This window comes from Megalobrama amblycephala, linkage group LG11 (genome assembly GCF_018812025.1).
Source record: "Megalobrama amblycephala isolate DHTTF-2021 linkage group LG11, ASM1881202v1, whole genome shotgun sequence".
Taxonomy (NCBI): domain Eukaryota; kingdom Metazoa; phylum Chordata; class Actinopteri; order Cypriniformes; family Xenocyprididae; genus Megalobrama; species Megalobrama amblycephala.
In genome coordinates this window covers 28578112-28591439 of record NC_063054.1, presented here as the reverse complement: position 1 = coordinate 28591439, position 13328 = coordinate 28578112, and the positions used below count along the sequence as shown (strand labels likewise).

The following is a 13328-nucleotide window of genomic DNA, read 5'->3' as shown; positions in this document are numbered from 1 at the left end:
TTCACAGAGATGGTTTTTAAGTTAACACACATTTGCTGTAGGCTATTGTTGGTCGATTGTAGCAGGTGTCTCCCAGGTTTCTACTGCATGATTCCTAAAGGGTTAGTTCACCCAAAAATGAAATTTCTGTCATTAAGTAATAACACTATGTCGTCCCATACACGTAAGGAACACAAATTAAGATATTTTTCATGAAATCCAGTGGTATCTGATCCACACATAGGCAGCAACGACATTGCACCTTTTGAGGTCCAGAGAGGTACTAAATACATCGTTAAAACCGTTGACGCGACAACAGTGGTTCAACCTTAATATTATGAAGCGATGAGAATAGGGTACAAGGGGGCTAAAGGCACACCTTAGGAAAAAATGTACTTTTCACTACTCTCAAAGTGTATGATTGCAGGAAAAAATATATATTTGTATTGAACATTGATGGAGCAACATATTTTGTGTGAAAATAAATCATACAAGTGGTTAATTTTTTATAAAATATTATAAATGTATGAGGTGGTAAGGGGGGCCTTTTACCCCACACATGGGGTAAAAGGCTCCTCAGCATGGGGTAAAAGGCACACAGTATTCATACAAATACTTTAGCTAAAATAATGTTTTTAATAATGTGTAAGTTAATACTTGTTCAAAAGAATCACTTTAGCAAAGTTAGTACTATTTTCTGTTTATTTTGATAAATAAAATAATTAATTTTTGTTCAATAAATATACTGTCATTAAAATAGGCGTATGTTAATATAAAAATATATTTTAAAAATACAGAAACAAAATTACTCTAAAAAAGTAAAGATTCTGAAAGCATTGAAGGAGATCCCATAATATTTCATATAGATTTACAGTAGTAACAATAAATTATATTTTATTATGATATGATATTATATGATATATAAATATGTTTGTTTCATTAAATATGGGTATTATCTCTAAGATAGATAGCCAATTTGATATATGATATTTGCCATCTGAATCTAACCATGTCATGTCAACAAATGGAAAAGTCAGTCAGCTATTCATTATCATGTTAATTACTGTACCTTTTACCCCAAATACCATACTTTTACATATTCTTCTGTTATTGAAAAACTGTTGCTTGAATTACCATGAACAAAACTCAAAATCATTAAGAAGTCCTTTGTCTGAAAATACAAATATTAATTTAATAGATTCTCATTTGCTTCAAATGCATCAAAAACATCAAATATTAGATCAAACTACCTCAGAATCAACTGCGTTGCTGCCCGCGATCGCTTCAAATTTGCATGTGCATCTTGAAAAGCGGATATTTAGGAAAGTGCTGCGGCAAGTTTTTGTGCCATCTAGTGGTGTAGAGGAAAATAAAATCAAAGGCGCCTTTTGCCAGGGGAAGGTCACGTTGGAAGATCACGTCAGTCAAGCTCGCATCAGCTGACTCCCAGGTGACTTACGTCTACCTACGACACCTATCACGGCATTCGTATATAAGCTCCTCAGTATTATCAGCAGCTATTGCATTTCTCAGGAGCTAATTACCCTCCTCCATCCCCAGCTCCTCCTCTCTTCAGTCAGGATTTGCCTTATGATTCCCCTGAATCAGACTTATTCTTGAAATATGAGTACATGTTAAATTATTGATATTAATTATATCTGCATATGTTGGTTCTGTTTACCCTAGGGGGGTTATTGCTGCTCTCCCTGCTCTTATCCATGCTAGGCTGCATGTATGCGCAGGGAGTGGCCAGTTTAGAACAAAAATAATAAACATAAAAAGCTGCTGTTTTTCTTTGGCAGCTTTGTCAGATTTGTTTGTTTTCAGAGCAACATTATAACCCAGATGGCCCTGTTACATATGAAAAATGATTACGGTTTGGAAATAAGAATGCTGTCAGTCAAGATTTTTGGCTTGCTGCGCAAGATAAATAAAAGCAAAGGGCTTTATGTTGTTATGCTGTCCTTTTCATACTTTCATTTTGAGCAAAATCATGTTTACAGATTACGAGTTAGAAGACATGTTAGGGTTCTTTAGAGATACAATGTTCCAGCAAGTCTGCTTAATCAATTACCAAATAAGCATATCAAAATTATTCTGGAAAATAAGATTTTGTTATCAAGGTGGTAAAATATTGTGTAGCAAAAATGAGTACACCCTCCTAAAAGTTACTAAATAAAACTGTGGTTGTTGTTCTCACTGGAACTACCTACTGTAGCCAAAGCACAATAAAGTCAGTTAGCCATTTCCAAAGTCCATATATGTAAAATATAGATTTTGGGAATCAATACTCTGGTCTCATGAGACCTAATCAATCATTTTGGATCTAACAGCATCCAAAATGTTATGGTGTTGCTAGAGGAGGATACAGTGAGAAGTGCCTGGTTCCCACAGAAAAGTTCAGTTGTAGTAAAGCTCTTATATAGGGATGTATGAGTGCTGAAGGTGTGAGGGAGTTGTGCTTTATCAATGCTGCCATGAATTCCCACACCACTGTGTAATTTAATACACAAACTTGAAACAGAAGTTGTTACCCTTTCCTCATTCCCTGCATGGTTGGGCATTTTTTTCAACATGACAGTGAGGATGCATTATCTCAAGGTGAAAAACCTTCTGTGGACACGTATTGCACGCAGTCTTAACACTCTTGAGCGCCTGTGGGGGATTCTGTAGAGACGAGTTGAGCAACACTCCCCATTACAGATCAGGGCATTTAAGGAGCTCATCATCCAGGAGTTAAACAGGACAGATGTGACAATTTGTCATGAACTTGTACACTCCGTGCCAAGAAGGGTCAGAGCAGTATATTCAAAATTATGGAGGGCATACTAAGTGCTAGAATATTATACATTTGTTGAATTAAATCTAGGGTGTATTCAGTTCTGCAATCCTTAATTCCAAAATTGGCTAATTTACTTATTTTATGGCTATATATATATATATATATATATATATATATATATATATATATATATATATATATATATATATATATATATATATATACACACACACACACACACACACACACACACACACACACACACACACACACACACACATCAATCAGGCCCAAAGTTTAGCTCCAGCCCTGATTAATCACACCTGAACAAGTTAATAAAGTTATAAATGTCTTCAGGATTACTAATGTGTTGGCCCCATCCTTTAGTGGAACAGTATAACTAATGTTCATTGAGCGTAAAGGAATCTGATGAATCTTGCATAACAACTCTCAAATGCTCTGTTTCACAGATAATGATAGGAGTGTACATATAATTATGCAATGACGATACTATATCTTATACTCCTCCCATGAAAATGCATTTTCTTATATTTATACAAATGTAAAACATTGAGTTGATTAAAGAGATATTAAAATCAATTTATTATCAGCAGTTCAAATATGATATCGTTTTGCTTTGTTGATCGAATGTCAGAGGCTAGGCCTGATAAAGTATGTAACTATATTTATAATAGCCTACTCTCTTAAATTTTCATAATATGCCAATAATGGATTTTTTGTCTAAGGATGTCTGAGTATATATAATATGTGATTTACTCCTGATAATGTAGCCCATAAGACCTTACACTGTTTCTTTTAAATCTCAGCCCACTTCTGTTCTGTTACACAAGAGAACAAGGAAATAATAGAGAGAATCAAACTCGTCTAGCAGGTGACCCACACGCAGTCACATTGTAGTGGTGACCTGAACAAAGACATGTTAATTCCAGGAAGATTTTGTAGGTGGATCATTTGACGAGGAAACAAAATCTCAGACCCTGAGAAACAGGTTTGGCATCTCTTCATGGTTGTTTCCAGAGGTAAGCTAGGAGTGACAAATCAGCTTGTTTAATCTTTTGAATGTAATTTACTTTTTGATGTACATTAATTGAAAGAAAAGCTTACCTTGACTTTAAAATGTATTGTTTAGTGCTGTACTTTTGAAAGTTGTCATTTCTGGAGTCTGTTATTAATATAAAAGAGCAGAAATTTGACCTAAATTCAGATGAGTGATTGCAGTTGACTGGTACGCAACCAATACGTATTTGTGCTTGCAGGTTGTGTCATTGTAATTTATAAAGAAATAATCCTTTTGTTTATTTTATTTTAATCTATTAATTGCAGGGTGCTTCTATGAAATATTTGATCCTAATGTAGCCTATAATGTAAATATTTGTTGTAACAATTAATAGATAGAACAATCAAATAGTTCCTCTGATTTTTAAGGAATTACATTTTCTAAATCCCTGAAAGTCATTTTATCATGACAATTTCTGCTGACTTGTGACAAATAGCACAAAAATATGATTGGTTTGAGACATTACAAAAGACCTTAAACATCTTTAATCAAAATGTAGTCTTATCATTGTAATCAATGATTATCTGTGACAGAATTTCCTATTTTACAGATTTAAGGTATCTGGATGAGCCATATAATTGCCTTTTGTACTGAAGAAATATGTTGTGATTCTGACTAACATACATCAGTGAGGAACATGGCCGGTCAAGGTAAAATCAACTAAATTATCTTTGGTACACTGTAACTGCTGTTGTCACAAAAATGTTGTAATGCAAAACATTGTACTCAATTATCCTAAACCAGTTGAGCCTTTAGGTTTTAGATCTGATATAATGCCAAATATTCTCTGGCTTTGTTTACAATATCTCACTGAAATGGATCGCATTTGGTGCTCATGGCCTCACTGTCGAAACTATAAGTTCAGAATTCACGCAGTATTTCATTATCTTTTTCAAGACTGTGTACATGTTTTTCTGATATCTGTTTATATGCTAAATATATATATATATATATATATATATATATATATATATATATATATATATATATATAAAATGTGCGTGTGTATATTTCATTTCTCAATTTCTCAGATACAGGACAAATATTAAAGTACTTCATAGGAATCATAATGACGGTTCTGCTGACCCATGAATGTGTTGTGGAAACACTTGATTTCCCAGAAACAAGTATAGATTTAGAGGTAGGGGAAGGTTCATTTGTATATAAACACAAATCATGCTTGGAAAACAACAGATTCCTGTCTTTACTTAGATTAACTTACAATAATATAATTTTCATTAAGAATTAAATATTTTGTAACCATTACATTTTTAAAATGTTTAAGATGAAATTTATAGCAAAAAAACGCTAATTTATTGTATGGATCTATGGTCCAGTGTTATTTTAGTTTTATTATAGGTATATTCATATTTTGAATTTGCTTTTATTTTTAGAATTTTAGTAATTTTGTTATGCACTTTTGTCATGTTGTTATTATTATTATTATTATTATTATTATTTATTATTGTGCTATTTAGGTTTAATTTATTTTTAGTTCAGATTTAGTTTTTATTTATTTCCAGTTAATAATTTTAGTATTATATTAGATATATATATATTAATTAATTTTAATAATTTCAACCAGTTTATTGCAAATGCAACATTTCTAATTTTCTAAATTTAATATTTTAAGTTTTTAAACTAATTTATATTATATTTTATTTCAGCTTTATTTCTATTAACAGAAATGTATTTAATCGTTTTAGTTAATGATAATAACCCTGCCATGGTCACATGATTAACTCACATGATAAATGATTATAAATAAAAAAAATAAATATGTATTTTTGTGTTATTTTATTTTTCCAGTTTAGCTACATAGATGGGCAACTGCATCATAGATTACCAAGAAGCGCAGGTCTGATTCACAGTTTTGTCCCCTACTCACACACTGTTATAATAATTGTTTGATATTATTGATATAAAAATCCAGACACATTAACTTAATATGCTTTATTTTTTGACTGTCAATGGTTTTGTCTCGTCCTTTATTTCAAGAGTACAGGCCTCCTTATGACCGCATTATTATTAAAATCGCATTCATTTTCTCTTATGTATAGAGCTATTGGAGTTCATTGTGGTTGTGGAAGTGAATGCATCCCAAGCTGTGGTGATTGAACAGATCAGAGCATCATTGGCCTCCATTACGTTTCCTCTTCAACTGGACAACAATACTGAACTTACTGCTGCGAACATCACAACAGGTGAGCCTGTTAAACCGGTGATCAAAAGCAATTTACGTCATTCACACTGCTTCATTTTCTTTAATGTTGTGTAAACATTCTGTTGTTAACCAGTTTTATTATATTAACATTAGTGTGCCAGCCAAATGTGACCGAATACCAGTGCGTATGTGAAGATGGTTATGCATGGACATACAACAACTGCAGGACATATGATGCCTGTGATGTCATCAGTTTGGGCTCATGTGGATGTATCAGTGGCATTCCGAGTGATGGAGAGATGTGTGTGCTGGAGAGCGGTAAGAATCATGATCAAACAAGCCAACTGCAAATGCACTCAAAAAGCTGTATTAATGTTTATGTTAAAAATGCTACAGTAAAATAAATAAATAAATAAATAATAATAGGTATACTGTAAGTTTTGGTTGAAGTCAGTTGCAGTTCTTGTGTTTCTCTTTTCTTCAGTGATTCTGCTTGTTAACAGCAGGTGTTCATCATTAATGTTCAATCATCACTTAATTAATAGCTTAATTATCTCATTAACTTTAACTCTGCTTAAGTGTTATTTTAACACTATTCAGAGAGGGACCAAATGTTCTCTGAGCAGAGTTGATTTAACTCTGGGTATTTTACTGTTTAGGCACACGTCTGACTGTTCCTATAGGAACCGGAGCTTCTAATAGCTTTGCAGTTACGCGATGACTTTACCAATCGCCGACTGGTTCTTATTTAGAAGGCGGGACTTATTACACCATATTGCACATTCACTTTCACTTTCTCTCATTCAAAACAATACAAGTGATGTGTCTTGTGTTGTTCTATAGTCTTTGCTTTAACCTTTTCTCGAATGCTGCAGCTTATATATACTTAGTAAATCACTCCATTAGCCATTAAACAGGATGCTTAGTTTAAACTGTATGATTGCTCATTTAGAAATTAATAAGCAAACCATGCAATATGCACAGAAATATGGAGTAAAAGAGTCTTCACTTTTCTTAGATGTTGAATTCAGATGCTTTCTGAAAGCCCACTGTAGACTCCTAACAGCAAACAGCAAACACTACGAGTATTTGAATGTTGAGCCGCTAATGCAATAACAACCAGTCAACTGCGCTATGTAGATAACGATGTGATTGCTACCAAATTGAGTTAAGGACCTATCAGCCTGTGCCATCTAGAGTTTCATGACAGAACTAGGTATTTAACAAAATGTACAAATATGTACTGTAAACATATGGACACCAAAATGCCTCTTGTGATGCCTTGAAATCTTTACAGTGAAATTGCACAGCTGCCAGTTTTGTGCTGTAAATTTCACATTTTTGCTACAGTGTATTAACATCTGTCGAAACTGACAAATACTTTTGAATTTTTACTGCTTATTTTTTTATGTAAACATTGCTATTGATAATATAATTAATTACATAAATATGTATATTGTTACAACAAATACAAAGCACAATGATAAGCTTGTTGTCTCTGTCACAGAACTACCCTTCACAGACTTATTGTTTGAAATTGAGATGGAATCATCAAGCATCTCCGTGATCGATGAGATGAGGAGATTTCTGCAGAACTTCACCTTTCCACTTCATTTAGATGAGCTGGTTGAAGTATTAGATGTGGACATCACGACAGGTGAAGTATATCATTGACCTTCATGACCTTCCAAACACAAATGCAGCAGTCATGATCTGTTAAAAATGAGCTTACATTTATGTTTATCCTTTCTTAGTGTGCAATGTCAATGACAGTGGATACAAGTGTGTATGTGAGGATCAGTATTTGTGGTCGTGTGAAAAGTGCACAGAATATGGGAGCTGTGACAACATCACTAACAACACATGCAACTGCATCAATGATATTCCAAGTGATAGACAGTTCTGTCAACCAGTCAACGAGATAACAAGTAAAATAGTTTTATACATTTCTGTTTTTAATCACACAGAAGACCTCAGTTACTGTTACAAATTATTTCTAATCCATTCTCATCCTTTTCCCGTAAAATAACACAGCATGTGCGCAACCATCAACAGGTACATAAACATCTGACTTAAACCCCAAAGTCCATTTAACTGCAGCATTCTCATGCATATTAGAAGAGAAGAGTGAATATTCCTAACTCTTTTTTTCCCCCCACACTCACTCTAGTTCCAGCTGAATATCTAACAGAAATTCAGATAGATGCCGAGGATACTTCCGTCATTGATCAGCTGATGAACTATTTGATGGCTTTCAGTTTGCCCTCGAAAATCAGTGACAGCACTAACATCACAGAAATCAACATAACTACTGGTATGAGCTTTGTCTCTGTTTTGACTTGTACTTTATACATTATATACTGCTATAAATGAATGATGAACTTGTGTATTCTGCTTTCCAGTGTGTTCTTTGAATGAAACACAGTATCAGTGTAAATGTGAGGGTCTGTTTGTTTGGCCAAATGAAACGTGTCACTCATACGAGGCCTGTGATGACATCATTGATGGTTCATGTACATGTATCAATGCCCTTCCAACCAACGGACAGTTCTGTCAGTTAAAAGAAGGTGAGACATTACATTCATAAATCTGAAAACAACAGCATTCTCTAATAAACTCTTTATATTTGACATTTGATTTTATAGCACCAAATCTTAAACTTGGTTAATTTTGTCTTAATATCTGGTCTACTGATAATTGAAACCATTTATTGAGTCTCTAAAGAAACATTTCCAGCAACGGTATTCACAGTAACTTATTTAATGAATTGTTTGGATAAGACAACCATGTTTTTTTTGTTTAGGAGAAATTAGATATAACCCAAAACAAAGCTGAAAATGAATTTCAGACCATTTAGATTGCAGAATTTTGTATAAATATAATAGCATAAATAACTACTTATTATTAAGTACCATGGACTTCACATTTCATCTCCATTTCACCTTGAGTAATTTCTTGCTTTTTTGTAGAATCATAATAAAATTATTAATAAAACATTTGTAATGGATATCATTTTTTTTATATTGGTAGTCAATTGATCATCCAGATATTGTGTAAAAAAGTAGAAATTGCATAAAAATTGATTCAGCATATCAGTAATTCGACACTGGTGTATAAAAATAATCTGAATCAGTATCGGCTGATCTCTATTGCAGAGTAAGAACTTTCATAAAAATACAGCAACACAACAACATTCCAGAAGAAGGCAGTGGCATCAAGAAAAACCTGTTTTTCGCAGTGAGAGTACATAGTTTCACTTTTGCTCTGCTCATGATTTGTTTTTTTCCGCAGCACCACCTACTAACTATGAGATTGACATTGATGTGAGTTCCTTTGACTTGGTCCTGGTGAACTACTTACGAAATCTAATCATGAACATCAGCCTGCCTTTCACCCTCAGCAACAACATAAATATCACAGATGTTGATGTGACCACCGGTGAGAGCATAAAGCTTTGTTACATCTGTGTTTGCACAAAAAGAAGTAATTTTAATATGATTAATTATATATTGCTTATCATGTTAGTTAGACTCCATAAAATCATCAAATTTGGGGTATTTTGAGGTGAGACTATATACCACACAAGTGTAGACTGTATTTGGATATTAACATGCGCATAAACACAAAGTTACTCCCATAATATATATTTTACTTACAGATGCAAAGATCCAGAAAAGCTTTCTTGGTTTTAAACTGAACATGAATAATTTTCAAAAGTTCTTTTGATTGTATGAATATAGCCTAAAAGTCTACATCATCTTTTTTTACAGTGTGTGGGTTAAATGGGACAGAATATGAGTGCAAGTGTGAGGAGCATCATGTTTGGCCCAGTGACACCTGCAGGGCCTTTCAGGTGTGTGATGGCATTGTGGGAGGCACTTGTGGATGTATTCAAGCTCTCCCTTCAGAGGGTCCGCTTTGCCAGAGAGGTGAGTAATTGTTAAAACAAAGCTAGCAAGCAAATAAATAAATAAAATCATTATTGAATTAAGTCATGTTTATGTATCTGATTCACTGTGTTTGCTATCATTATTATGTTATAACAACAAATTTATTTCCATCCATATAAACTGTCATTTAATTTCTGATAATTTCTGTCATTTTTATTCAATTTTGAGATTAGATACAAAAGTGATTTAACTAAATAAATTCGGTCAACAATACACTAAATAATACAATTGTAAAAACATGGTTGGAGAAATTAGAGTTGAACGGGGTTTTTTAATTCTACATTACCATTTTTTTAGTTTATCATCTATTTCTATATATGTAGTTCCGTATAAGTGCCGTACAGTGGTGTTCTGAAATGAGATGACAAAGTCCTCGCAGTTGTTTTTTTATTTTTTATTATTTTTTATTTTTTTATTTAAATCAAATGTAAATTAATGTCCCAGTTAACTTGGGAATGTTGTCACATTTTCCTGGTTAAATAAACATTAAATAAAAAAGAAACCAGAAACAATTCTGTTTTGTATTTAAACATTAACTAGGTAATTAGTGTTCTGTTTATTAAAGCCAAGTATACATCTCATCAAGTTACGCATTGTTACATTTATTTCAAAATAATAACTAAAGGCAGTAGTTCTTTTTAATAGTCAACTTATTTTCATCAGTTGTCAACCTCGGTAAACACTGGACACACACTAAGCACTAAGATGTACCTTTAATTTCACCAAGCTGATTGCTCACTAAAAACCTCCACAGTCATCATGTTTTCAGGCCATTTCAAGTTTGATTTTGACGTGACATAAAGTGATGATAACTAAGTGGCTGAGTTGTTTACTTACTTTTTAATTAGTTCTCCCATTAGACCAATTCGCTAACACGCACAACACGAGGCAGGATTTTTCACTCAAACCAATCATAGTCATAACAAATCACATATTTAATTTTAGTAATATGGATTATTTTATCCAATTTTTTGAGGAGGCACTGCCTCCCTTGACTTCTCGGAGGAAACACCCCTGTTTTGTTTTATTTGCGCAACATGCTAATGAAAGGCTGTCAAAAAGTAGTCAGGATTTATGACACCATTGGCTAATCATTGTAAAAGTGCTGGACTGATTGCCTGCAAAACAGAACTACATATTCTTCTGATTAAACAAGCCTAAATATTTTTTTTTATAACATGTAGTTTTAAATATTACAATGTAGTTTTGGACTCATTTCTGATTTGGCAGAGCTCTTTTCAACATTCATGTATGTGTGTGTGATATTTCTACAATTCTCTGATAAATGTCAGGTAAAGTGGATATTTTCGTTCCATAAAAAATCATTTACAGAATGATGTGTCCATTGAACAGAATCAAACAGGTTAGTCAGATGTTACTACAAAAACTCAAGCAGCGTAACAAAGTTACAAAAAGGAGAGGGCAAAAAGCCAAAGAACAAACAAAAAGACAACAAAAAAAGCAACAGTGGTTAGAAAAGTCAGAAAAACTCCCCCAAAATTGCAACTGTCTGGAAGTCTAACAGAATCACTTTGACCAAATATTGTTTCAACTGGAAGTTGTACAGTATCTAAGATTTGGATTTTAATCAATATAGGCTACGAGCAATTAAGTAACCAAATCCGCTAAGGCCTAATAATGTGAATAAACCTACTATTGGTTGCTTGAAAACCTTTGATTTTAGCATTTATGCAAAACCATCTCCCTCCTTTTCAGACATCAATGAATGCGAAGATGCAGTGTCAGTTTGTGGTCAATACTCAGATTGTATTAACATCATTGGGAGTCACATGTGTTCATGCTGGAGTGGATATAATACCTCCAATAAAGACAGTCCTGTGAGCAGCAACAACTCATGTCAGGGTAAGAATTATCAACTGATTTTGTTTTTATATTATAAAATTGAGTGTATAGAGCTGCAATGTTTTTACAGTTTGTGTGAATTCTAGTCTGAGCTATAACTATGTTATTTTTGTTTTTGTCATAGATATAAATGAATGTTCAGTGTTCAGTCCATCTGTATGTGGTCCAAATTCCATCTGTGCAAATCAATATGGAAGTTACAATTGCTCATGTTTGATTGGATTCACTGCAACAAACCCAAGTCTCCCCATCAGCGTCAGTAACACGTGTGGAGGTAAATCATGGATCTTGGTGTGCTTATCATTTTTGAAAATAGCAGCATGTTTTTTTATGCCATGTCATTCTTTTCAAATCATATTTAACACAGTTTATGGTTTAATATTTTGAAAAGTAACTTTTATAAGCACATATAATTGACAATTAATATTTCTAACTGTGGCATGCATAATTCTACTCACCCTCTAATTTTAAAGTTTGGTACCCATAGTAAAAAAAAATAAAAATAATAATAATTTGGTTGATCTTTATATTAGCATGAAAGTTCCTAATTACAACAATACATTTTTTCATCTCTTCCTGTAATATAGATGTGCATGAATGTCTAAACACATCAGAGTTCTGTGGTCCAAACTCTCGTTGCACCAACTTATTTGGGAGTTACAACTGTTCCTGCTTGAGTGGGTTTGCTGTAACAAATATGAATCAACCAGTCAGCACCAGTAACCCATGCATTGGTAAGGATTTTTTTTTTTTAAGTTTGATTGATTTGATATCAGTTTTCACACTTCTGTTTTCTCCAAATCTAAGGACAGTTGACCCAAACCTGTCTGTGACATGACGAATCTCGGTCTTAGAGAACTGATTCCAGCCATAACTGAATTTCGTCAAAAGGTTTTGCAGGGCATCAGTCATAATTTCTGGATTTTTCCCCTCTCTTTTTCTACAGTGACTCTACCTTTGACTGAATATCTGATTGAAATTCAGATCAATAGTGTGGATAGTAGCATCACTGATCAGCTGAGGACCCTTCTGATGTCTTTTAATTTGCCCTACATAATCAGTGACAGCACTAACATCACAGAAATCAACATAACTACTGGTATGAGCTCTGCCTCTGCTTTGTAATGTTAAATAGCTAAGATTAAACTTTATACATCATCAATGTTGCTATAAATTATTTGATATTTGAACTGTTCTTCTGCATTTCAGTGTGTTCATTGAACCAAACGCAGTATCAGTGTAAATGTGAGGGTCTGTTTGTTTGGCCGAATGACACGTGTCACTCATACGAGGCCTGTGATGTCATCACTGATGGTTCATGTACATGTATCAATGGCCTTCCAGACGATGGACAGTTCTGTCAAGGTGAGACGCTGACATCATTCTATGACAACATCAGTTTTCTCCCTTTAATTAAATTGTTCTGTTTTTCTGCTTTGATTTTACTGCATTTTGCTACTGGAATTGACAGACTGATCATGTGCTTCTTTTTATAATTATTATTGGTCTAAT

General features: G+C 33.4%; 1 protein-coding gene across 50 annotated transcripts in view; it reads left to right on the top strand.

The window, feature by feature from the left end:
* adgrf6 (adhesion G protein-coupled receptor F6) overlaps nt 1-13328 on the top strand; it is a 149490-nt gene that overhangs the window by 25202 nt on the left and 110960 nt on the right. For 47 of the 50 annotated variants that reach the window (XM_048207264.1, XM_048207263.1, XM_048207265.1 and 44 more), the window contains exons 1-17: nt 4375-4489; nt 4871-4980; nt 5649-5697; nt 5900-6043; nt 6157-6321; nt 7511-7660; nt 7758-7931; nt 8038-8058; nt 8174-8317; nt 8406-8570; nt 9295-9441; nt 9774-9932; nt 11670-11816; nt 11941-12090; nt 12404-12550; nt 12763-12915; nt 13026-13181. In XM_048207264.1, coding sequence (XP_048063221.1) covers nt 4477-4489; nt 4871-4980; nt 5649-5697; nt 5900-6043; nt 6157-6321; nt 7511-7660; nt 7758-7931; nt 8038-8058; nt 8174-8317; nt 8406-8570; nt 9295-9441; nt 9774-9932; nt 11670-11816; nt 11941-12090; nt 12404-12550; nt 12763-12915; nt 13026-13181 — 2194 coding nt within the window. In that variant the 5' untranslated portion in view covers nt 4375-4476. Of the gene's footprint in view, nt 1-4373; nt 4490-4870; nt 4981-5648; nt 5698-5899; nt 6044-6156; nt 6322-7510; nt 7661-7757; nt 7932-8037; nt 8059-8173; nt 8318-8405; nt 8571-9294; nt 9442-9773; nt 9933-11669; nt 11817-11940; nt 12091-12403; nt 12551-12762; nt 12916-13025; nt 13182-13328 lie in introns of those variants that run through there. The other 3 variants (XM_048207215.1, XM_048207214.1, XM_048207257.1) reach the window with 2 other exon arrangements.